We start from the raw sequence: 27,611 nt of genomic DNA, 5'->3' as shown, positions 1-27,611 counted from the left end.
AGATGGCACTAACCTTCACTTTGTAAAATTCGCTTTTCTATAGTTTGTCTCTTTGACAGAGCTGAAATCCTAGGTCATGCACAGACTGAGTCAGGGTGCCTGGCACCCAAAGTGTCATCAAGCACTCACAACCCTCTACCAGTCAGGCAATCTGATCAGTGGAACATCGACCATATTGTTCTATAGTGATTTAGTGACGAGTAAGAGCGACGAATGTGTTCTGCGCGAACTCCATCGTGAAGATCAGCCATTGTCTTCCTTTGGCAGCGAAGAGCGGGCAGTTTGCCTCAACCTGGTAGCAGTAGCGTAAGTGGTTGTGCAGTGGACAAGACTGAAAGGTCTGAAGAGAGACACTTTCCTCTTTTGGCCAAGCTCCTATCAATTTTTTTGAAAGTTCCATTTAAAAAAGGTGAACGAGTGGCTGTGTGGTAAGTAGCTTGCTTACCAACCACATAGTTCCGGGTTCAGTCCCACTGCGTGGCATCTTGGGCAAGTGTCTTCTACTATAGCCTCGGGCCGACCAAAGCCTTGTGAGTGGATTTGGTAGACGGAAACTGAAAGAAGCCCGTCGTATATATGTATATATATATGTATGTGTGTGTGTGTGTGTATGTGTTTGTGTGTGTGTGTTTGTTCCCCCATCATCGCTTGACAACCGATGCTGGTGTGTTTACGTCTCCGTAACTTAGCGGTTCGGCAAAAGAGACGGATAGAATAATTTCTAGACTTCCAAAGAATAAGTCCTGGGGTCGATTTGCTCGACTAAAGGCGGTCCTCCAGAATGGCCGCAGTCAAATGACTGAAACAAGTAAAAGAGTAAAAGAGTAGAAGAGATGCTGCAACCAACCAGTAAATTTGTTGGATAAATGAGCCAAGAATGGCTTGATTAAGTGCACCTGTACGATGGAAAGAAAAGATGGGAGAGGGGTGCCACCCGTCTGTGGTGCCCTTTGCAGTCGGGGCTGGAGAATTTTCTTAATCGTTGCTGTTTGTTGTTTACGCGAGTACGTAAATTCATTCTGTTCCTTTGTCTACGTATTGTTCTAAATATTATCTGGCCCTTGTATTCTTCGTGTCATGCCCTCCATCTTTACGTTCTAAGTTCAAATTCCACCGAGGTTAACTTGCTATTTATCCATTTTGCGGTCGATAAAATAAGTACCGGTTGAGCACTCCTTCAAAATTGCTGGTTTTGTGCCAAAATTTGAAACTATTATTTTTTTTTTTTGTTATTTTTCTTGTTAACAATAACAGGTGTTTGTGAAGATCAGCTTTATGTAAAAGCCGAACAATTCAAAGCGAGCTCTGGTTCGGCAGCGTCTGCCGTTCTGAGTCCCTCATCACCCGGTTGGTCTCCAGCCGCTGAAAACGAAGAGTTAGTTATCGATTTAAAAAGAATGATTGATGTCACTGGATTGATAACTGAAAGCAGCCAGACTCGGTTGAAGATTCTCTACAAAATGGGAGAGATATGGAAAGCATACACTGAATCCAGCAACGCCATAGCTTCGGTAAATAAGCTTATTTTAATTTCGGTAAACTCGTTGATGTTTTTATGTACATTTCCCAATATTTTACAGGCAGAATAAAAAATGTATTTTATTGCATCGAGCTATAGCTCAATATTTAAATAAGAAAAAAAAACGAACAAAGGAAAGATGTTCAAAGTGGAAATAAACTATGTTAATGCAATTGTAAACACTATACATGTTTGTGTATGTATACATCTCTCTTTCTCTCTCTCTCTCTCTCTCTCTATATATATATATATATATATATATATATATATATATATATATAATTTAAATTACGATGAACGTAAACAAACAAACGAAGTTTGTTTTTAGAAGCGTTGAGATGTCTTAGAAAGTTACAGAAGTGATTTTAAATTCTCAAACGCAGGATAATGGTAATAATATAGCCTGAACAGGATAAGCTACCTCTATTTTGCAGAAAAAGTGTAGGCGACCAGCTATGATATATATATATATATATATATATATATATATATATATATATATATAAAATACAAAAATGGCACAAAACGCAAAACATCCAGACAGTTAGGTGGTACAAAAAAGGGAAAACAAAATATCCAGACAGGATATGTAGTATGAGATGTGGAAAGTGTAATTTATGAAAATATAAAAGATGTTGATTTGTGTGTTGTTGTATCAATAATGGTCTTATGTATTGGTGCTTTGGGGGTTTTATATTACAGAGGGTTGTTCTTTGTTTTAATGAAGTAATTATTTTACATTTATTATATAAAATGTTAGTTGTGTTGTTATTGAGAGTCTTTCGGAGATAAACACACATGCATATATGTATATTTATTTATTGACTTATGAAACAGTATATAGATTGGTGTAGATTGCTGATACATTTCAGGTCTTGTGCAGAGAAATCCTTGCGTTATAAATTAATAGAGAACATCTGTATTTTTATTTCAGTTGAAAAACTCACCTGGTAAAATTTATCTAAAACCTGCGATACGAACCACAAAACTGAAAATTGTTCCACAGACCTGGAACAGTATAAACCTAAAGGTTGATGTAATGGGATGTAGTAAGTATACATTTAAATAATGTCATTTTCCACTTTATCTTTATGATTGGGAAAAAGTCAGCTATTTGTCTTATATATAATGATGAACATACAATTACAGGTGTATGAAATGTATTTATATGAGAATTGTATTTACAATTTACATTTAGGTCTTGTCTTTTCACCTGTTTCAAATGATTAGAGAATGGTTGATATAATAATGTATATTATGAGACAGATTTAATATTGAGGAAATATCATTAATGAATATAAAAGCAACGGTCGTATCGGTTAGCGCGAATCATTATAGCTGAGTATTTCCTTGAGGCCAATTCATATTCATCAGAAGGCTAATGGCGAATTCATAAGACAAAAGTTTATAAAAAATTATTATGCTCAACAAATTGAACAGAGACAAAGAAATAATAGTGTGGATGTAGTGAGAGGTAGAGAAGTAGGTAGGCCGGATGGACAAGAAAACATGAAGAGTGTATTAATAAGGCGACCGAAAGTGTAGCTAGAAGCGGATAGGTTTTAGAGGAGGGAAGAAATATCAAGTGACCAAGGGATAATGGAGAGAGAGAGAGAGCAAAGAAACAGTGGGAAATAAAGGGAAAAAAGATAAGATAGGACTGGTGAGAGTGTCAGTCAGTCGGTGCGATATATCCATTATCTCTAAACAGGAATTATAAAGCTGAATGATGAGAAAGATGGGTAATGTAAACAAAAATATAAATAAGACCTGTCAGATTATAAGGATCAGCAGTATGATATAGTAGCTGTGACGTCTAGTATAAGTGTCCCGTATAGAAATGGAGTAGTAGAGTAAAGACTATGATGGTGAACTACTAAACAGAGGTAAAGAAAAGAAGGGGAAAAGGTGTGTGAGAGAGATAAACAAGAGTTCGTTCGGGTTTGAAAGCAGAGTTTAAGTATAATATATTTCAAGATACAGTTCGAACGAAGAGATGTCATAATGGTAGCGAAGCTATGTAGACAAGAATAAAACAGAAGCAAGGGGGGAAGCAAAGAAACAAAGGGTAAGAAGGGATGAAAGAAAAAATATAAACACTAAGGCTTATCTGGGTCGTTCTGAACAGATAAGAAAAAGATTTACAAAATTTATGGCAACAGAAATTAATTACATCACAGAATTTGTTAAGGAAGTCTTCATTCTCACGTAGTATTTCTAGGGATTTTCGGCAGCATAAATTACATGCTAGTCAACTTCCATAGTACAGTATTTCCGTCATAATGATAAGTCAAGCGATATCATTGAATATATCGTTCGCTTTGAGGTAGTATATATAAACAGTCACAGAAGTAGATCTTCACTTAGTATTAGAGAAAGAGCTAACATGTTGATCTTTGATCCTATATATATTCAGCTGGAGTTATAGTGTGTGGTAGTAACTATACACGTATATATGTTTTAAAGGAGACAATGGTCCTTCAGATGGCGGTGAATGGGTATTCTAAAGCTACATGTCTTCTTATCTATGGTCTATCATTATGAAGGAAATTGACTAGCATGTAATTTATGCTGCCGAAAATGCCTAGAAATACAACGTGAGAATGAAGACTTCCTTAACAAATTCTGTGACGTAATTTCTGTCTTACCAATTTCTGTCTTCTATATCGTAGACATAATGCATTATTTCTCTCGTCTAGATCAATATGAATGGCATTATCATCAATATTATTATCACCATCATTATTACGAGCCTTAATGATTAGTGGCATTTCGTACGTCTTTAAGTTCTTAGTTCAAATCCCGCCAACGTCGACTTTGCTTTTCATCCTTTCGGGGTCAATAAAGTAAAAAGTACGTACCAATTGAGTACTGGGTCGATGTAATCAACCTGCTCCCTCCCTCAAAATTGCTGGCCTTGTACCAAAATTTGAAACCATTATTATTGTTGTTTTTGTTGTTGCTGCTGTTGTTGTTGTTGTTATTGAGTGAGAGAGCAGCACACGCTATCAAAGTGATTCTGAGTACGAATATACGAAGCCCAACATTCTCGTTATGACAACCAGTCTGATAAGGGTACACCAGGAACATGCATAACAACTATATATGCGCGACATGGTGATCTTATATCAAGATAAACAGCACATGACTTTGCAGTAGGGCCCAGTTAGAATTTTCTTCAGGTCGAATGACCAATCCCGTTCAAAATGTCCCCGAATAAGGATTGCTTAGTAATGATGAACACAGCATCAATGTTTCCATGGGTGAACTATTCAAACTGCTAAGAATCCCCCCTCAACACATGGCTATGTTGTTCCCTCATTACTCTTACTCGTGATCAGAGATGCACATATTGTCAGCCACTAAGGTATATGCTCAACTAAAGTAATGCAATTGACAAGCAAATCTGTTGTATTCAGCAGAATATTTACTCTGATCCATCTTTTATACCAAGACAAGGCGGCGAGCTGGCAGGAACGTTAGCACGTCGGGTGAAATGCTTATTGGTATTTCGTCTGCCACTGCGTTCTGAGTTCAAATTCCGCCGAGGTCGACTTTGCCTTTCATCCTTTCGGGGTCGATAAATTAAGTACCAGTTACGCACTGGGGTCGATATAATCGACTTAATCCGTTTGTCTGTCCTTGTTTGTCCCCTCTGTGTGTAGCCCCTTGTGGGCAGTAAAGAAATAGGTATTTCGTCCCTTTTCACGTTTTGAGTTCAAATTCCACTGGGGTCGACTTTGCCTGTCATCCTTTCGGGGTCGAAAAAATAGTATCAGTTGAGTGCTGGGATCGATGTAATCTACTAACCCCCTCCCACAAATTTCAGGCTTTGTCCCTATAGTAGAAAGGATTAGTATGAGAAATGCGGCATACTGGCAGAATCGTTAGCACACCGGGCAAAAATGCTTAGCGGCATTTCATCCGCCCTTACGTTCTGAGTTCAAATTCTGCCGTGGTGGACTTTGCCTTTCATCCTTTCGGGGTCGATAATTTAAATGCCAGTGAAACAATGGGATCGATGCATTCGACTTATCTCCTGCCCTAAAATGGCTGTCCTTGTGGAAAAATTTGAAACCATTATTATTGTTGTTGTTATTGCTATGATTATTGTGTTGCTGATAATGTAACTGTTAATATGAATAACTCTTGCGCTAACCTACACGGTATGCAAATAATCTAACCATTTCAGTTAATTTCGAGTTTGTGTGTAACTTAAATAACGATTTATTATCAGTACTCGTCGTGAGAATTAGTGGGCAATGGTCCTATTATAAATGCTCATAAAATATATACGGACAATCGTCTTTATATTTCTGTTAACGAAAGGAATAACAATATTATTTAAACCTTTTTAATTTCACAGTGATAGCCTTAAAAACAGCATTATGACTACTTTGATTATGTATGTGTGCACGCGCGCGCGCTGATATATGTATACGTACACATGGACAAAATATATGAATCTAGATTTATATACAAATGTTATCTTACAGATGCCTCTTACTGGTCCGAATGGTCTCCTTGGTCAAATTGTTCATCAGACTGTAATGCGCAGAAGCAAACTAGGACGAGGTAAGTTTTTAGATCTCATTTTAAATTTCTCGATCAATAATTTTTGATATAAGTACAAAGTCATGAATGATTATGAACGGTAGTTATAAATGAGTGAGTCGACTCCTGTACCTGAATTTCGAGGAAAACCAAAATCGTTACCCTCCTCCTTTCAAAAACAGGAAGACAAAATCGCTGAGATTCGTCGAGGTTTTGATTCAGAAGGTATCCGGAACGTATTAAATATGGTTTCAAATTTTGGAACAAGGCTAGCAATTTTGAGGGAGCGATAAGTCGATTACACCGATCCTAGCGCTCAGCTGACACTTATTTTATCGACCACGAAAGGAAGAAAAGCAAAATCGACCACGACGGAATTTGAACTCAGAGCGTAAAAATGGACGAAATGTTGCAAGGTATTTTGTCCGACATCCTAACGATCCTACCAGCACACCGTCTTCTTTAAAATATGGGACGCTTCCTTATACAGGAGCCATACTAATCTTCTCTGCATTATTCCAATTTTAGAATACCTACCGCCAAGGCTAGTACAAGCGTACTAAATATTGATTTCAAATTTTGGCACAAGGCCAGTAGTCTTGGGGGAGAGGGGTTAAGTCGATTACATCAATACCAGTATTCAACTGGTACTCCTTTTATCGACCCCGAAAAGATAAAAGGCAAACTCGACCTTATCCTTTTACCTGTTATTATCCTTTACCTGTTATTTCTAGCATGTCTGAGGTGATATTTGAGCGCCATCCTTATTTTCTTCCTAAATTTCTTACGATTCTTATGTTTTCGGTTACAGGAGATGATGATTTCGCCCAAAAAATACTTCCTCAATATTTTAATTTTCTCCCTAACCACCTCAATTTCTTTTTTACTTTTTTCCAAATTTTTTTTTATTAGTAATCAACGGAGAAAAAACAGAAAATACGAATCTTTAAGAATTTTTCCTCTTCCTTTCTTCTTAAAGAAACACTAAAATCTCCTTCCCAAATAACCACCCATCACCTCAACACTTTCAAAAAGCTACGAACTCTCAATGTTTCACTTTTAGCTTTTTGGAAAGCAGAGAAGCTGTTCTATTGCTAAACGAAGAATTACAACGTCTTTACCTCGTTTCCTATCAGTATAAATACAACTATTACTATCGTTAAGGCGGCGAGCTAGCAGCATCGTTAGGTTGCTAGATAAAATACTTAACCGCATTTCGTTCATCCTTACGTTCTGAGTTCAAATTACGCCATGGTCGACTTTGTCTTTAATCTTTTCAGAATCAATAAAATAAATATTATTGAGCATTTGGCTCGATGCAATCGACTTAAATTTTCCTACTAAAATTGCTCGCCTTGATTTGAAACTATCATTTTTTTTTTTTTAGTAGTAAATACTGCGATGTTGTTACGTGAGACACAATAGTTGAGTGACTGCTAACATTTCAATACGATAAAAATAGGCTTAATAGCTAATATTCATTAAATCTGGTCACAGAAGAAGAGGGCCGACTCAGAAATTTTCTTCTGCATTATGTATACCGTGAAAAGATAAACACATTAATCGAAGACGAATATCTATTTAATTTGTAACACGTTCTCAACTGTCATCTTAAATTAATTTTATTAATTTAGATACGTATTATATCAAATATAGTTCTATAAACTCTTAATTTATTATTTTCTTTTCGAATATTATTTAGAATATGCAATGTTGTATCTACCGGACTTAATAAGCCCTGCGAAGGAAACTCTACCGAAACCAAAACCTGTGTCAGTGACCTATGTCAATGCATTTACGCTGTCAATGTGAACGGACTCGCATATATTGAAAAGGATGGCATACTAGGATATACAAATAAGACTGAAAAACTTAGTCAAGGGGACATATTAGAAGAGGGAGTACAATTTTTCCAAGACTGCAACACATGGTATGTATATTTTAAGTATTTTCTAATCTTTATTATTTTTTCAACGTGTAATTGATGGGGTATCTTTTAGTTGCCTGTGCCAACATCGAGTTTCATAGAGTGAATCGGATACATTCTATCCGATTCATTCTATGAAACTCTATCCGATAGAACGTAAATATCACCAGATAACTACCAGTTTGATAATGTGGAATAAAGTATTCTGACAGGTAAACATAGCACAAAGTATATAAACTAATGCTTGACAAGTGATTGTTGAGTATTTTACCCAGCCTGTCATCCTTCTAGAAGCTAATTTATGAAAAATTCCGACCAAATCGATAGCATTATCTCTATGATGTCACTCGACCCACAAAAGACTTATTAAAGAAACTACCTCTGAATACAATGTACCTGAAATCCTGATTAGTTAACTGACTGGAATGCCTATCATTATAAGTCTATTTATTTGGGACTGACCTGTTGATAATAAATGAGGTGATTAATTTGTAATCAAAATGCCAACATTTTTCAAGTCATAATAATCAACATCACCTATGCTCAGTATTACTAAAATCGAGCGAAATAGGGCGCTGGATAGTATGGGTAACTTTTCCCACAGAAGGGATTTAACTACACACTACAAATTAGCGAATTACTCGTTAAATCAACAGTGAGGATGCTCCTTGTAGAGGCAAGTTGTTCATATTCTCTCTATAAAGGTGTAAAGAGATTATGTATTAACTGAGAGTATAGTTGCCACTTCTACTGAAAAAAACAAATGACTTCTCGATCTACCTGATTTATATCTAACAATCGACCCGGGAATGATATGAAATGCCGGCAGACGTCAGCGATACGTGGCTCACATAAGTTGGAATTTTTTCGTTTTGACGGAGATTTTCAGATTTTTTTTTTTTTTTCATGGTGCCCTGGGAAATGATCTGGAGCATCTTTTTAACAAAAGAAATTTTGGGAAAATGGTACCTTTTAACAAACACACACACACACACATATCATTTTCCCCTCTCCAGACCGATTTTGGTCTATTTTGTGGGTACTACACACGATTATTTGGGGGGACACTATGCACTTAAAAACTATAGGAGAAGCTTTCTACAATAAAAAAAATAACTATTTTCAGACGAAAAGGTGTGTGATTTAAGGCTGTTATTTCTAGAATATCCCATAACCACCTTCCCCGTTTCTTTCTCACTCTGAGAAGTAGTGATGTTTTCAATATTTTCTCCCCATTAGGCAGCGAGCTGGCAGAAACGCTAGCAGGCTGGGCGAAATCCTTAGCGGTATTCCCTCTGTCTTTACTTTCTGAGTTCAAATTCCGCCGAGGTCGACTTTGTATTTCATCCTTTCGGGGTCGATAAATTAAGTACCAGTTGAGTACTGGGGTCGATCTTATCAACTGGCCCCCTCCCCTAATATTTTGGGCTTTGTGCCTAGAATAGAAAAGAATATCTTCTCCCCATTAATAAACTTATGCTCTTAAAAAATTGTTTTTGAAAATTCATGATTATCACCCCTAAACCTTACCAGTGAAAATGAAATTCATCAGATTTGCTTTCATTTTGCGGCACAGTAAAGTGCCGTGAAATAGTCTACTCAGTTATACAAAGCAATAAAACTATTATAACCGTAGGTAGAAGCTGGAAGACAATTAAAGCCACTCTCCTTAATTTGCGTTTTGTTTTATCTGTATACTTTATTATTTTTTTTTTCATATATGTTATCTTTCTAATCATTTTAGATGTTTTATTTTCGTAATTTTTTTTTTAAATTGCTTCAATGTATGTAATTTTTCCTAACATATAATCTAAAGCCTTTTAAGTTTTGGGGTTTCTGGTAGATAGTCCAATACACCACCATTTTAACACCAGCTGCATCCTAAGGGCAACGAACTAGGCGACCGGTTTCTTTACTTACATTGAGCAACCCTATTAAAATTATTACTGTAAAATTATATTAACAAAAGAGAAAGTGACACTCTGCTGGAAGCTACCGCCGCTGCGTCAACGACCTTGGCTAACAAAACCAACTCCTACACCTGTCTCTCGCCTTCCGCCACCATACGTTTCTTTTTATATTTCCAAACGCAAAAGATTCGAAATTCCCTAACGCTAAATATGTTCTTTTCTTTTCTTCTTCAGCACATGTCGTGGTGGAGCCATAGCATGTACAAGAAAAGCCTGCCTCAGTAAGTAATCCATGATTTAAAATAATCCTGCGGCTGTGTGGTAAGAAGCTTGCTTCCCAACCACATGGTTCCGGGTTCAGTCCCACTGCGTAGCGCTTTGGGCAAGTGTCTTCTACTATAGCCTCGGGCCGACCAAAACCTTGTGAGTGGATTTAGTAGACGGAAACTGAAAGAATCCCGTCATGTGTGCATATATATATGTATATATATATATATATATATATATATATATATATATATATATATATATATATATATTTATTTATTTGTGTGTCTGTGTTTATCCCCCACCATCACTTGACTACTGATGTTAGTGTGTTTACATTCCCGTAACTTAGCGGCCAAAGAGACCGATAGAATAAGTACCAGTCTTACAAAGAATAAGTCCAGGGGTCGATTTTTTTCGATTGAAAAAGGCGGTGCTCCAGCATAGCCACAGTCAAAAATGACTGAAACAAGTAAAAGAATAAAAGAATAACTTCCAATAATTATAATTTCCTATAACAATTGTTATATTGTAAAAGAGGAGCTGTCTCCGTCTACCTGTCCGTTACAACATCTATTAGAGGGAGGGAAGAAAGGAAAGGATCAAAAGGGAAAATACCACTTGTTGCAACGTATTTTTTGAAGAAGGAGAATACAAAAGTTATCGTTGAGAAATACAGTGAGAGAGATGATGTGTGAAAGATAGATAGATAGTTTGATAGTGCTGTCATCATAGTAACTAAAAAAGACTTTGATTAAAAACGTGAGAATTCTAAGTGCAAGTCTATCAACACAACGCAACACAGACTTGAAAAAATAATCATATATATAATTATATAATACATACAGTGATCTCTTTGGTTGATTGCGTCTGTCTTTCTGTGTTTGTGTGTTTGTCTGTATGTTTTTCAATATGTAGGTGACGCAACACAGACTTTTCACTATCATAAAGTTGTTGTTGTTGTTGATGTCGTTGAGAAATACAGTGAGAGAGTGTGTGTGAAAGATAGACTTAAAATTTGTTCCCAGAAAAAAACTGGGTGTTGTCGAGCATATCAATGTGATCATTGTTGTGGATTTATGCTGAAGAATCTATTTCATCTTGACTCGTCAGTATAGCAACGGTTAACGACTACTGTGATTTGAATTTAACAAATTCAAAATAGTTTGTTTGAATATTTGTACACAAATGCAATTTTAATCTTCTTTCTACTATAAACACAAGGCCTGATATTTTGGGGAGGGGGCTAGTCTATTACATCGACACCAGTGCTCAAATGGTACTTATTTCATCGACTATGAAAGGTAAAGTCGAAATCGGTGGAATTTGATCTAAGGATATAAAACCAGAAAAATGTTGCCAAGCATTTTGTCTGACTTGCTAACGATTCCGCCAGCTCGCCGCGCTAAACATTACTATAGTTTATGCTTATATTCTTCTATATATTTTGCACAAACTTCCATTCATAAAGCAGTGGACGAGCAGAGTCGTGAATCGTTAGAAGACCGAATAGAATCCGCTGCGATATTTGTTTTGGCTCTCTGTGATCTGAGTTCATATCTCGCTGAAGTCAGTTTTGCCTCAAATTTTGTTGTCATCCATAAAGTGCCAGCATAATGCAACTCTCTCTCTCTCTCTCTCTCTCTCTCTCTCTCTCTCTCTCTCTCTCTCTCTCTCTCTCTCTCTCTCTCTCTCTCTCTCTCTCTCTCCTTCTCACTCTCTCCTTCTCACTCTTTTCCCTTCTCTTTCTCCAGTTCTTATATCCTGCATGCTCCACTGGTACAAAATTAGGAGGACTAACATGGTATCTGAGCCTGGCCGCAGCTAAAACAATTGGTGAAACTGCGGTGCATACAATCAAGTACATATATACACAATACACACACAAACACACACACACACTTAAAAGTGTCATAAACGTTAATATATTATTTCGAGTTTTTTTGTTTTTTCTTACAGACTGTGCTTACACTATGTGGTCCGTATGGTCGAAATGTAGTTTACCATGTGGTAATAGCACGAAAACAAGGACTCGTGTGAAATTGACGGGCAGAGGACAAGAAAGTTGCAATAAGGAACTTACGCAAACTAAAACGTGTAATCAATCATCTTGTGACGGTAAGAGAGTATTGCTGCTTCTTCCTTTATTCATTTATATCTTAGGATAGGGGTGTTCAAACTTTAGGACACAAAAGGACTGTTACGTCTTGGGAGAGAGGCACAACGCGCCAAATGTGAGCCTGATTTCCATCAGTTACAATGGCAAACCTGCAATACAGATGGTTGGTTGCTATTTACTTATAAAGATGAATACACATTTAATGGTAAGTGGGATATGTGAATTAGTACAAAATGTGGAAATATATATATATATATTAAAAAATATTCGTTTATTGATTTCAGATTTATATGTAAAGTTGAATAAAGTCCTAATTATTTTCATTTGATCCCAATAATTTCATGTTGAAGATGAGTTCTTTGTAACAACCAGATATTCTGTGGCCGGTTTCAGATTGCGTAAATTAGCCAAACTCAACACAGGTTGTAAATGCTCATTACTTAGTCTTGAGTGCCACGCAGATGTATGTGTTTTTATTGTTAATAAACACCGCTCACAAGCCTATGTGCTCCCAAATATGTTCAGAATTTGCAAAGAAACGGCCAATAATTTGGGAAATATCTATCTTGGAAGGAACTAGTAGAAACCAGAAACACTAACCACTGCACATTTCTGCGTCAATATGATATCGCACTGCAACACCATCTGAAATTTTCTTCAGAATCAGTATCAACATCCATGGTCAGTGGAATAGCAAAAAGCATAAATTGCCTTCCAAATGATAAAAAGCTTTGAAAACGCCGGTCAAACTCTGCATGCAATTTTAAAATTATATCTGCATATTCTTTCAAGCACGGTGGTTCAACCCTCTCCAATGACTACAAGGTCGTGAAGTAAACTAAATTCCTGCCTGCCAATCTGCTTTGCCAACATCAAGAGTCTACTCTTGAATAATTTTTCGGTGTCTTTACCTCTGTTGCAAAATACAAATATTCCCTCTTTCCTTGAAAACTTCGGTCCTCCTAGGCATTTCACCTTTTCCTTGACATTGTCGACTATTTTTTTTTTAATTACGTATTGCAATATGTGCAATATATATATATAGATGCAATATATGCAATATATATATGTATATTGCATATATTGCATATATGTGTATATATATATATATATATATATATATATATATATATATATAAAAGATAATAAGAGTGAAAAAACTGCAGAAGGCTTGTGTTACATGGTTAAAGTATATATTTAAATTATGTCAGAAAAATGTTATAAAATTTTTTTGGTGTATAAACATTGTATTTGGAGAAATAACCGGTTTCGTGTTATGAAGTAGAGAAATTTGAAAAGACAACACGAAACCGGTTATTTCTCCAAATACAATGTTTATATACCAAAAAAATTTTATAACATTTTTCTGACATAATTTAAATATATACTTTAACCATGTAACACAAGCCTTCTGTAGTTTTTTCACTCTTATTATCTTTTATACATCCAACCACGTGCTTTTACATACCAACTTTCTCACACCTATATATATATATATATATATATATATATAATGACTGGTAGAATTAACTAAAGAAACGAATTGCAAAGTTGGTAATGATTTAAAGCAAAAGTAAAACGATCTCTGTTTCCGCGATGAAAAATTCAGGCTTCGATCAACTGCTCTTCGAATTCCACAGACACTTGTACACTCTACGTAATTCTCACGTAGAATCTCTGTGACATGCGGCATACCTAGAACATTCTAAATATGTGTCTGTGGAATTCGAGGAGCAGTTGATCGAAGCCTAGATTTTCATCGCAGAAACAGATATCGTTTTACTTTCGCTTTAAATCATTACCAATTTGCAATTCGTTTCTTTAGTCAATTCTACCAGTCATTACTCGGGGTGTAACCGAAACGTCAACTTTTCCTTTCCTCGCGGCAGCCGAACTTATTGACACCAAACAAATTCTATGTTTTTCTTCGTTTTTTTTTTTTTGTTTATTGTTCCGGGACAGCTTTGAAATAACATTCCCGGTTTGACTTTTCCCGCTTTCTTTTTGTTTTGCTTTTTAATCCAAACCTGGAATATTTAAACCTGATTTAGTCAATGTGTCCTATTTTAAGATGACAGCGTGTTATTTTAAGGAAATTTAGATACGATTTCTTGCAAAGTGCTTGCTTCCTAAAGGCACCCTCTTTGTCCTCTATCATAGTCATAAACCACCACCACCATCAATCACCTTTATCATCATCACTGTCATCGCTATTATCAGGACCGCTACTCCTACAACGGTGGAGACGCAATGGCCCAGTGGTTAGGGTAGCGGACTCGCGGTCGTAGGATCGCGGTTTTGATTCCCAGGCCGGGCGTTGTGAGTGTTTATTGAGCGAAAAACACCTAAAGCTCCACGAGACTCTGGCAGGGGATGGTGGCGAACCCTGCTGTACTCTTTCACCACAACTTTCTCTCACTCTTTCTTCCTGTTTCTTTTGTACCTGTATTTCAAAGGGCCAGCCTTGTCACGCTTTGTGTCACGCTGAATATCCCCGAGAACTACGTTAAGGGTGCACGTGTCTGTAGAGTGCTCAGCCACTTGCACGTTAATTTCACGAGCAGGCCGTTCCGTTGATCGGATCAACTGGAACCCTCGACGTCGTAAGCGACGGAGTGCCCACAACAACAACTCCTACAACGACCTTCACCTTGTCTTTGTTTTTCTTTTTATAGCTGGTTGCAAGCTTTACAAACGAGTTGGTTACATCATTGACGGTGCTGGATGCACATCTAATAATATAATTGATACATCGTACTGTAGTGGTTTCTGTGGAGAAAGCTCTTCAGTGCCGAGAATTATGGAAGATGCAAACAGTATCTTAACAATGACTAATGACTGCAAGTGCTGTACAGGTCAAACTGGATCTCAAGTTTCGGTGCCAATGACATGCTCAAATGGCTTAAAAAAGACTGTATACGTCCGCCCGATGGTTTCATGCAGTTGTAATAAATGCATGAATAATGCTAACCGTGAGTATTAATTATTTACAAAAACTTTTTCGCGAAAATAGAGCTTTTAGTTCCATCTCATAAATAGAGCTTTTAGTTCCATCTCATAAATAGAGCTTTTAGTTCCATCTCATAAATAGAGCTTTTAGTTCCATCTCATAAATAGAGCTTTTAGTTCCATCTCATAAATAGAGCTTTTAGTTCCATCTCATAAATAGAGCTTTTAGTTCCATCTCATAAATAGAGCTTTTAGTTCCATCTCATAAATAGAGCTTTTAGTTCCATCTCATAAATAGAGCTTTTAGTTCCATCTCATAAATAGAGCTTTTAGTTCCATCTCATAAATAGAGCTTTTAGTTCCATCTCATAAATAGAGCTTTTAGTTCCATCTCATAAATAGAGCTTTTAGTTCCATCTCATAAATAGAGCTTTTAGTTCCATCTCATAAATAGAGCTTTTAGTTCCATCTCATAAATAGAGCTTTTAGTTCCATCTCATAAATAGAGCTTTTAGTTCCATCTCATAAATAGAGCTTTTAGTTCCATCTCATAAATAGAGCTTTTAGTTCCATCTCATAAATAGAGCTTTTAGTTCCATCTCATAAATAGAGTTTTTAGTTCCATCTCATAAATAGAGCTTTTAGTTCCATCTCATAAATAGAGCTTTTAGTTCCATCTCATAAATAGAGCTTTTAGTTCCATCTCATAAATAGAGCTTTTAGTTCCATCTCATAAATAGAGCTTTTAGTTCCATCTCATAAATAGAGCTTTTAGTTCCATCTCATAAATAGAGCTTTTAGTTCCATCTCATAAATAGAGCTTTTAGTTCCATCTCATAAATAGAGCTTTTAGTTCCATCTCATAAATAGAGCTTTTAGTTCCATCTCATAAATAGAGCTTTTAGTTCCATCTCATAAATAGAGTTTTTAGTTCCATCTCATAAATAGAGCTTTTAGTTCCATCTCATAAATAGAGCTTTTAGTTCCATCTCATAAATAGAGCTTTTAGTTCCATCTCATAAATAGAGCTTTTAGTTCCATCTCATAAATAGAGCTTTTAGTTCCATCTCATAAATAGAGCTTTTAGTTCCATCTCATAAATAGAGCTTTTAGTTCCATCTCAATGTTCTCAGCTTCTACTTGTGCTCCTCTTTTGCTTATTGAAACATCCCGATATCGAAAAAAATGAAGTTGATTCATTCAGTTAGACGGTGGTCTTTAGGGGTCCATATTAGATATTGTTTTTAAAATTTATGTACAAGTTTCCTATACTCCTACAATACATAAAATATTTTAATGTTCTTAATATTATTTAATCATAAATGTACAGTAGTTTACATACATCGAACGGCTATGGTGGTCCATTGAGTAAAATAGAAATCAAAGGAAACCATAGGCAAAATATGGTTGAGAGCTATTGGGTTAAACCACTGAGACCTTGTAATAATGTAAAAATCGAAGTATGATTGTCTGCGGGTATGTGAAAGCGTATCTTGTGATGGTAGAAATTACAAAAGCTTCGAATATTTAACCCATTACCTACCAGTGATCTCATATGAGTTCACTTAAAAATTACAAATTTCGTAATTATCTGTCAATATTTACACATCTAACCTCTTTGCTATATCTACTAGGTATATTTCTCTGATATTCAAATGAGGTTTGCTAATTTTTCACCCAATGTTATTTTGAAATGTTATTTTGAAATGTTATTTTGATCATTCCAGCGTGTTTCTAAGGCTGTTTTATGCTAGAAATCAAAGTTTCATAAAAAAAATTCCAGTTGACAGAATTATGGGAGGTAATGGGTTAATTAATGGTTTTAAGTTCTGGAGTTCATCCTAGAGTTGAGTTTGCTTTCCCGTTCGAGAACAAGAATATATCTACTCTGCGGTGTATTACACATCAGTCCGTCCTTGGATGGTTCCAATAAGTTATTAGCTTTCCTTTTCGTTTCTCTGAGAGGAGGTTACATGCCTTCCCCCTCACTTAACACTTCTCCATCACATCTCCGGAGGCGGATACTGTGCTTAGTCGCCAGCGACCGCTTTCACAGCGCAACATCACTGATTCCGAGAAAGATAGTGGGAGAAAAATAGAAAGGAATCCAATATTTGACTGGTGCTTTATTTATTGACAGCAAAGAGATGGAAACTAAAATTGACACCCGGTAGATATGAACTCAGAGCGCAGGAAGCCGGGACAAGTACCACAAGGCATTTTCTCTAATGTTCTTACCCCTCTGCCAATATGCCGCCTTATATCAAATGTATGGTGCACAAATACAGCTATAGATATGTAATTTTGAACTAGATATCACCATTATTATAAGTAGTAGTAGTAGTAGTAGTAGTAGTAGTAGTAGTAGTAGTAGTAGTCGGCTTTAAGCTTTATTTTCAAATGTCACTGAGGTTAACATTGCCTTTCATCCTTTCAGGATCGATAAATTAAGCACCAGTTGCGTACTGAGGTCGATCAAATCGACTGGCTCCCTCCCCCAAAATTTCAGGCCTTGTGCCTATAGTAGAAAGGATTATTACTATTATTATTATCATTATTATTATTACTATTATTGGCGACGAGCTGGCAAAATCGTTAGCACGCCGGGCAAAATGCTTAGCGGCATTTAGTCCTTCTTTACGTTCTGAATTCAAATTTCACTGAGATCGACTTTGCTTTTCATCCTTTGAGGTCGATGAATTAAGTACCAGTTGCGTACTGGGGTAGATCTAATCGACTGGCTCCCTCCCACCCCAAAAATTTCGGGCCTTCTGTCTAGAGTAGAAAAGACTAGTATTATTATTATTACCATAGGCACATGGTCAGAAATTTTTGAAGGGTGGGGAGAGCTAGACGATTACATTAACCCCAGTGCTCAACTGGTATTTATATTTTATTAATCCTGACTGAAAGAAAGCCAAAGTCACCCTCGGCGGAATTTGAGCTCAGAACGTAAAGACGGACGAAATGCCACTAAGCATTTTTGTCTAACGTGCTAACGATTCTGCCATTTCTTCCTTTTTTTTTTTTGTATTCTGCATTAAATGTTAATACTCTACGTAACTATTGTTTTATTTTCCTACGGGTGTATGCTATACATTTAATGCACTAAATTAACCCTTGATTTGCTAGCAAGAATTCACAACAGATACTTTAACACTACTAAACTGTTAAATATGTTAACACGAACTTAACAAGTAATCATTTTATCTACCACCCTTTTTCTACCTGGTTCAAATGAAATCAAAAATTGATCATAAAAAATGTGAATACAAAACGTGAGCGGTCGAGGGACGTTCTGCCGTAGCTGCCAAGCGACTGATTCTTATTACAGATATAACCTTTTATTTATCGTTCATATATATATCAACATTTTTTTAAAATATTATTTTTCAACTAAAATGTTCATTCCCTTTCATTAATTATTATCTTATTACATATCAAAAATATAATTCTTTATTTCATTTTTTTATCATTTATCTTCTTTTTTCTTTTTCAGAAATTTCTCAAACTGTGGGCTAAATACATCCATTCCAATTTTTTTTCTCTTCCTAGTTATTATGATTGTCGTCATACAAAATAGCATAATATTAAAAATAATAAATATAAAAATAAAATATAAAATATAATTTAATTTGATTTAGCGTAAATAAATAATGCCAAATGGTGAACGTCGAAGAGTTAGAGATTGTACTAACGCGAAAGTACGATACCAAAATTTTTCACTTCACTTTAAATCGTGCATTGTATTTTTAAAACAAACATAGAAGATAATAACACAACCAAAATTCTGAATAAAAACATGCAATGAAAAAAACTTCGGTTTTGATTTTTAATGATTTTTTTTTAAATTACTCTTTTACACTTTTACTTGTTTCAGTTATTAGACTGCTGCCATGCCGAGGCACCTCCTTGAAGGGTTTTAGTTCATCTTATCGACTCCAATATTGATTTTGGAGGTATTTGAAGATTTTCAGCACCTATTTTAGTAAAACCTAATTGTCGCATTGTTAGATTGCACAACAGAAGAAAAGCAGTTTTCTCGAGCGTTGTTAACATAGAGACAGACATACACACACGCGCGCGCGCGCGCATATATATATACATGTGTGTGTGTGTATATCTCAAATATATATCCCAGTAGAAAACAAAGCAGAAATTTCGCGGTTGATACCTAACGTTTATTATCTTTATTATTATTTTTTTCTCTAGCTTTTTCGACGGATAGAAACGTCATTTATATAATCATGTAATTAATATATTTTATCAGTGAATTTAAATGCGATAGATAAAATTTATCATCGGAAAAAAAGTTGAAATATGAAAATAAAAATAGTGTTGGTATTTTAAATTTGACATAACGGGACAAAGAGAAAATAAGAACGAAAACGACAGAAAGAAAAGATCTATAAGTACACATAGGAAAACAAAATATACATAGAGAGAGAGAAGTGAATAGGCACATAAACATGTGAATGTTAACGTAGACATTATATATATATATATATATATATATATATATATATATATATATATATATATATATACACACATATATATATATTAATTTAAATAATAAGGGTGAAAAATTGAATATTAATTTGATTAATATCAATTTAAAACCATTGGCCTAGCATATTGAAAAATCTGAAGATTCAGAAAAATTATATTACATACATATAAGAGGGATGACCACTAAGTGGACATCCATTATGCTAGATGTAGACCCCATATGGTATGACCACTAAGAAAAGATTGTTTTCAAGAAAAATTCAGTCAAACGTAAGCGAGCAAGACAAATGAAAAGAAACAAAATATTTTATATTTTGTATCTTTTCATTTGTCTTGCTCGCTTTCGTTCTGGCGTTTGCTGAATTTTCTTCTGAACAATCTTTTCTTAGTGGTCAGACCATATGGGTCTACATCTAGCATAATGGATGTCCACTTAATGGTCATCCCTCAAGGGAGGCTGATTCGCTGGTGTAAAGGTAACACATTTAGTCGCGTTAACAAAGACGCCGTAGCACATTTAGTCACGTTAACAAGGATAGGAAAGCCTACTTTTTTCTGTCGAAGGCTTATATGCCTCTTTATTAGACTATTTTCCTTGGTCATTGCACGTTGTTCGCCAAAAGCTTTAAGCTTATATAATAACACCATTATTATTTACAGGATTGTAAAAACGGCGCCCTTATAAAAAAAACATTCGCACCGAAAGCATATAGATATATGTGTGTGTGTGTGTGTGTGTGTGTGTGTGTGTGTGTGTGTGTGTGTGTGTGTGTGTGTGTGTGTGTGTGTATAATTTCAGATAAATTTATATTATATTCAGATAGAAAATGAGATTCAATAAGCCATCTTTTTCTCTACGACACGTATTGAGCACTTCTCATTTTCTCAACAAAGTTCACCATTCATATTTACATATATCTATACATTACACTACACACACGCAGAGCTTGTCTGGTAACTCCTTTTCACTTTTTTAACATTCCGTGGAAAAAAGAAAAATTAACACACACACATACATATATATAATGTAAGAATGTGGGGGTACGTACATGCATGTCTGGCAACTTTTGTGTGTTTGTACATGTATGTCGGTGGTGTGTGTGTGTTTGTGTACTTTAATTATTTTATGTTCTGTTGTTCTCCGAAATTATTCTAACAACACAGTAGATCTTCTGTTCGTTTCCTTCGAAGATTTCCATAAAACTTAAATTCTAGATTCAGAATTTGACGTCCTACTGGACTTTCTAATTTAGCTCCATAAGAACCTGAGCTGGTATTTGGTAAAGTGTTTGAAAACATATTGAGCTTGTCTGGTAACTCCTTTTCAGTTTTTAACATTCCCTGAAAAAAGAAATTGACAAATATTATTAGTGAGTTTGTGAAATCTCGATAGAAGATTCATTAGTAATAAAAATCATGAAGACAAGATTGTTGATGGTGAGGATGATGATGACTATGACAACGTTAACAAGTACAACAATAATGACCTTCAGATGAGCGTAGCATTACAATACCAATTTACAGTTTTAGTTGGGGTTTGCATTAAAAAAAATGAGGGGAAGAACGGGAGAGGAGTGGTAGTGAGATAAAGGTATTCATATTATAGAAAATATGTATCACATCTATGGCACAGTCCTCGTAATAAAGGAGAGGCTCTTACATGGGCCAGACAAGGAATCCCACAGATCCAGGATCATCCTGACCACTAAGAGCACAAGCCCTAGTCCAAATATTGTTCTCGAATCTACTGCTGCATTCTTAGAGCAAATCCATTCACCCTAGCCATTACTACAATAGTTACCACCTTTTTTAACAAACACAATGGGAGAGACCGCGCTTCTCTTTCGACCCGAACTTTCCTTTCCAAGCGGAACATTAAAACGTCGATGAGGGCTTGACTAGAGGAAAGTGTTTATCCCCAACCCTTTCTTCTTTGTCTATCACACAACCTCTTTCGCCGTAGCCGCTAGACCAGTGGTTCTCAACCGAGGGTCATATGATCCCTGGGGTTCTATGTAAGATTTTTGGGATCCACATAAGCAAAATGATAAATTGGAAACCCACAGTAGCATTTTGAGGGCCCATGAATAAAGTTTACTTTAAATGTATTTATTGCAAGACACAGCTAGCTTTCTTTCTCTGACGTTTTACATAGTTCAGTACGTTTCTGGCCTCTGTAACATGTTCTCTCAGAGAGTGCTATTGCAAATATACACAAGTGAATGAGTGAAAAACAAAATAGGAGTTTTGAAAGAAGAATCTATAAAGCTAGTTTTTAAATATGGAATGGCTATGAGAATCCACCAGAGTAAAATAGTAATCAAAGGAGCCCATAAGTAAAAAAATGGTTGAGAGCCACTGCACTAAACAGAGGAACAGTACCTGTTCTGTCTTGTTAAAGGTGGATGATGTAGTGATCCTCACGAGGGACTCCGCCAATAGTCGGATTCGTCCAGCACTTGATAACAGCCGTTCGATATTACTCCCTAAGTCAGAAATGTTCGGTCACTAAGCGAGTACTTGCTGTATGGTTTCGTCGCTTTGCATGCAACTTGAGCAATTCTGCCGGGCAGCATATCGTTGCTCGAAGTCAACAGTAGCATATTCGGGAAATCTAGTAAGACAGTTGGAAACGTATGAGTAGGTTTTTGAGGTTTTTGAACCCCCTTCTATTGATTTACTCTAACGGTTTCAAATTTTGGCACAAACCACAATTTTGATCGGTAGGGTTAGTCTAGTACAGCGGTTCTCAACCAGGGTCCATATGGCCACTGAAGGTCCATATAAAATGTTGTGGGGTCCACGCAACAAAATAATAAATTAGGGATACACAATAATATTTTAAGGGCCCTTGAAAAGATTTTGATTTAGATGTGTGTATTGGTATGTATTGCAAGAAACAACTAGGTTTCTTTTTCTAACATTTTACATAGTTCAACCTACACAAGTTAATGCATGAAAAATAATAGGAATTTTAGAAGAAGTTTCTCTAAAACTAGTTTTTAAACATCGAATGGTTATTGTGGTGCTCAACTTATTCTTAATTTATCTATCTCGAAAGGATGGCAGGCAAAGTTGACATTGACCAGATTTTAATACAAAATGCAAACGCGAAAAAAATGTTTCTAAGCATTTTATCTTATGCGATATTCATACTGCCAGTGAGTTAGCAAAATTGTTAGAGCATCGGACAAAATTCCTTGCTGTAATCTGACAATGTTCTGAGCTCAAGTCTCGCTGAAGTCAACTTTGCTCTTCCTTTTCGGAGTTAATGTGTGTGTGTGTGTGTGTGTGTGTGTGTGTGTGTGTGTGTGTACTGCCCTTGGCCGGAACAGCGACCTCATGCGCCGGGCCCTTTCGCACCCATCAAGAGGAAAAGGCTCAATCACTGGCTACAGATCTACTACCGGAATACGAATTAACGCCGAACTAAATGAACTAAACACGACGTCAGTAGTGAAAGTGTATTGCAATTTGTAAATTTATTCATAGCTTTTATAGCTTTTAACTTTCTGAAAGAGTAGTTAAATAACATATTGTAAATAAAAATATTCGAGCACAGAAGAGTCTTCGTGTAAAAATAACATTGTATTCCTATAAAGAAAATTTATCGTTTGTTCAGAGTTGAAACAATCCTCTCTAATATCGGCACAGGGCCTAGAATTTTGAGAGACGGGATTACTTGACTACATCGACCGTTCTGCTCAGCTGGTACTTTATCGACCTGAAAGGATGAAAGCCAAAATCGACCTTGGCAGAATTTGAAATTAGTTCGTAAAATCAGAAAAAATGCAGCTGAGCTCAACGTCCTGAAAAATTACCGAAATTTTTGCTAGTATAGGCTCAAGGCGTGAAATTTAGGAGGAAGGGGCATCTTGGTTACATCGACCTCAGTGTTCGATTGGTATGTATTTTATCGATCCCGATGGAAGAAAGCAAAGTCGACCTCGGCAGAATTTGATCTCAGAACGTACAACCGGAAGAAATGCCACTAAGCGTTTTGCCCGGCATGCAATACTGTTGAAATGATAGCTTCAGATGTTTTGATTCTTATCAAAATCAACATTCTTGAGACTCTGATTCAATGATGCAGCCCTTGTTTTAAAGTGTTTATGTCTTTATTACAAAATGGCTTCATAATTTTATGTTAAATTTTGTTCTACACTTAAACATTGAAAAACATCAGTTATTTTAGTGAGTCTGTGAAGATTCTTGATTATTTTAAAAAGATGCATTCCAACCGTGACTGGTTCACCTTTCCATACATCTGGGACTACACTCTCCAATGCGCTATTCTTTCTTAAAGATGTGATTCGATAGAATTTAGTTGCTATTTCTAGACTGGTGCACTATTTGGCTCTTGAGTTATGTCATATCACGTAGCCTCCGTCATAGGCTCATATCACTGAGACTTCCCGATTGGATCTTATCATAGAAAATCCTTCATTGGTTCTTGTTATAGACATTTCTAAGTAGAATCAAATCAAAAGCTTTCCCTTCCTTCATTAGCACATATTACAGACCCTCTCTCAATGACACTTATCACAGAGACTCATTCACCGGTTCCTCTCACAGATGTTCCTTTGCTGGTTCCTAACACAGTGACCCCACCATTGAATTTTATCATAGAAACGCTCTAGTTAGTCCCTATCGTATAAACTCCCTAGTTGTCTTCTTTCACAGAAAGTTCTTCATTCACACTTGTCATAGAAACTTCGTACTTGGCTCTTACCATACAAGCTCCCTCATTGATGCCTATCACAATGACAACTCAGTTGGCTCCTTCACCGAGACTCCCTAGCTGGCTCCTATTACAGAGACTGCTTATTGGCCCCTTTCCTCGACACTTCCCAGTTGGACCCCCTATTATAGAGATAACCTAGAAGACTCCTACCATAGAGACCCCTTATTTTCCCCACTCATAAAGGCTATTTAGTTAACTCCGAGACACTTTTGAATTGTCTTCTTTCCTAGAGATTAGTTGCCTCCTACAACAGCGACTTCATTACATACACATAGCGTATTTCAATAGAAATATAATCAAAAAGATTACACCAGACATCTCATTTCAGTTATCAAAGAAATTAAGAGAACGTTTTCGCTAATTACCTTGGAATCAAATTTCGCTAAAAATCCCCAATTCTTTTCCCTGTAAAAATAAAAAGAAAAGGAATGTAGAAATTAGATATTCTTTCTTATAAACATAATATTGTGTTAGTTTTGGGAGTGTGAGAGGGAGCAGAGCAAACTTTTCTTATATTTTTCAAATGTTTTACAATCTTGTACCTTTCTCAGCTGTTTGAAGACATTTCCCAATTTAATCGCATATTTCCATATCGCGCGCACACACACACACACACACACACACAAACACAACTAGAGGCGGTGTCTCAATTTATTTGTTCACCTTGCTAAAAAAAGAAAGGGCCGAATTTCCCTTAAATCGTTCTCAAATCTCATAAATAAAATATAAAATAAAAGATATCGCTGGTTTACAAATTGACAGGATGGTCACTGATAGAATGCTTTGACCATCACTTTGATAAGGGCTGAGCATAGGCTAAACCGTAACAGCAACAACAACTGATGGACATCCAAAGCTTAAATGGTGTGAAACATTCCAGAATTTATTGTGGTAGTTCACCATTTTTGCTTTTATGCACTGCGCTAAGTATTTAGGCACACTGAAGAGTATTGAATATAGCTTTAAAGCTTTAGAAAATTCATAGTAATGCTTGAATGTCTTGAAAAACGTGTTATAATTCTGTTATACACAAATATAGGTGCCGGTATAGTAGTGTGAGGAAAATCTTGTTTCTCAACCAGACAGACAGACAGATAGAAGCTATCAATGGAACTGTAAAAATCTGTAAAACTTTCCGGAAGTTTATCATTTAAGTATATATGAGCATTCTGGACATGCAACTCTACGCATGAGAATACATACATAAAACAAGAACATACAAATCTGCAAATAGGCATACATACATACATACATACATACATACATACATACATACATACATACATACATACATATACACATACATACACACATACAAAAATACCCTGTTGATGTTGTTGAAATTCCGATGAAGGAACCTTGGATCTAGGTTAGAAACCGGCTCTTTCTCTATTGACATGAAATCTTAAAATAAGACCGAATAATAAAATACATACATACATATATATACATACGTACGTACATACATACATACACACACACGCACATACATACATACATACATACATACATACATACATACATACGTACATACGTACATACATTCATGTGTGTGTGTGTGTGTCAGTGTGTATGTACGTGCGTGCGCGTTTGTGTTTGTTCCTCTCCACCGTTTGTCAACCGGTGTTGGTTTGTAACTCAGAATAAGAGACCGATAAAATAAGTATCGGGTCTAGAAGAAAAAAAAAACGCTGGGGACGATTTGTTCGACTAAAATTCCTTCAAGGCAGTGCCCCCAGCATGACCGGAGTCCAATGACTGAAGCAATTAAAAGATAAAAGTGTGCTAGCAATTTTTTTTACTTTCCACGCAAAGTGCACCAATAATTTATGCGTTTGGCTGATTACCACGGAGTCCGGAACACAGGGAATCATTACTAATGTCAAAGTTAATAACATGACACAGACAACCAGCCTGGCACAATCCCTATTGACTTGGCTAACTATTCTATAGACAAAACAAAATTAATATTACCATTCCTTCACCAAATGATTTTCTCCGAATACATATTCTCTCCAGATTTTATCTTGAGCAACAAAGTTGATTCCATCTTGTTCTTCTTGGGCTTGTCTGGACTTTAGATTATGACTGCTGGAGTGTTTCTTGCTGCTTGGATTGGAACTATATAAAGAAATTATTATTATCATTATTATTATCATTATTATTATTATTATTGTTGTTGTTATTATTATTATTATTATCATTATTATTATCATTATCATCAATATTGTCGTTTTTGTTGTCGTTGTTGTTGTTGTTGTCGTTGTTGTTATTATTATTATTATTATTATTATTATTATTATTGTTGTTGTTATTGTTATCATTATTATCATTATTATCATTATTATTATTATTATTATTATTATTGTTGTTGTTGTTATTATTGTTATCATTATTATTATTATTATCATTATTATTATCATTATTATTATCATTATTATCAATATTGTCGTTTTTGTTGTCGCTGTTTGTTGTTGTTGTCGTTGTTATTATTATTATTATTATTATTATTATTATTACTATTATTTGGTTGATTGAGGCAAATTTCTACTCCATCACCTGCTACACCTCCGTGTTGCTGGGGTATGTGCAGTATTATGTGTTCTTTTCTACTGCTGGGGGAGTGTGCGAAATCTTCCTGGTACTGTATTGTGTTAGCTTTTTTACCTGAGGTGTAGTGCTGTGTTACGATGTGCTATTGCTTGTATTGTGTGTTGATTGTGTAATGCTTTGGTTTTTGGCTTGCTGGTGGAAGTTTATTTCACTGGGTAAATGCTGTATAGAGAGTGTCTTATATTTGTGGCTTGTTTTGTTTAGGCTGTATTATTGGATTGATACTGTCTTGCGTAGGATGTGGGCTGTTCCTAGCAGGGCTATTTTTGGACAGTGTGTAGTGTTGAGGATCCAGGTATAGCTTCCACATTTTTGTTCATATGATTTTTGATCGTGCCCAATGATCCAATCATTATCGGTATGGCTTTTACCTTCATTTTGAATACTTCAATTTTGAGTTCTTTGTACTTCGACAATTTTTCCACTTCTTTATTATTATTATTATTATTATCATCATCATTATTATTATTATTATTATTATTATTATTATTATTATT

General features: G+C 35.7%; 2 protein-coding genes and 1 non-coding gene across 5 annotated transcripts in view; 1 reads left to right on the top strand and 2 right to left on the bottom strand.

Moving 5' to 3' along the window:
* LOC106880792 (uncharacterized) overlaps nt 1-19,062 on the top strand; it is a 204,223-nt gene extending 185,161 nt beyond the window's left edge. The window contains exons 95-102 of the mRNA XM_089358814.1: nt 1,255-1,511; nt 2,454-2,568; nt 6,016-6,094; nt 7,776-8,003; nt 10,145-10,191; nt 12,137-12,295; nt 14,972-15,268; nt 18,745-19,062. Coding sequence (XP_089214940.1) covers nt 1,255-1,511; nt 2,454-2,568; nt 6,016-6,094; nt 7,776-8,003; nt 10,145-10,191; nt 12,137-12,295; nt 14,972-15,268; nt 18,745-18,767 — 1,205 coding nt within the window. The 3' untranslated portion in view covers nt 18,768-19,062. The remainder of the gene's footprint in view (nt 1-1,254; nt 1,512-2,453; nt 2,569-6,015; nt 6,095-7,775; nt 8,004-10,144; nt 10,192-12,136; nt 12,296-14,971; nt 15,269-18,744) is intronic.
* Nucleotides 6,520-6,622, bottom strand: LOC128248979 (U6 spliceosomal RNA). Its single transcript, XR_008265122.2, has one exon. It is a non-coding gene; the product is annotated as a U6 spliceosomal RNA (small nuclear RNA).
* A 1,698-nt stretch (nt 19,063-20,760) lies between the features above and the next one.
* Nucleotides 20,761-27,611, bottom strand: part of LOC106880793 (ciliary microtubule inner protein 5) — a 45,824-nt gene continuing 38,973 nt past the window's right edge. For all 3 annotated transcript variants that reach the window (XM_014930909.3, XM_089358815.1, XM_052971311.2), the window contains exons 2-4: nt 26,476-26,622; nt 24,867-24,906; nt 20,761-21,098 (exon numbers count right to left, since the gene is read on the bottom strand). In XM_014930909.3, coding sequence (XP_014786395.1) covers nt 20,910-21,098; nt 24,867-24,906; nt 26,476-26,622 — 376 coding nt within the window. In that variant the 3' untranslated portion in view covers nt 20,761-20,909. The remainder of the gene's footprint in view (nt 21,099-24,866; nt 24,907-26,475; nt 26,623-27,611) is intronic.

The sequence above is a fragment of the Octopus bimaculoides genome, chromosome 10, assembly GCF_046866305.1.
Source record: "Octopus bimaculoides isolate indiv1 chromosome 10, ASM4686630v1, whole genome shotgun sequence".
Taxonomy (NCBI): domain Eukaryota; kingdom Metazoa; phylum Mollusca; class Cephalopoda; order Octopoda; family Octopodidae; genus Octopus; species Octopus bimaculoides.
This window is presented reverse-complemented; position numbering and strand designations above follow the sequence as displayed.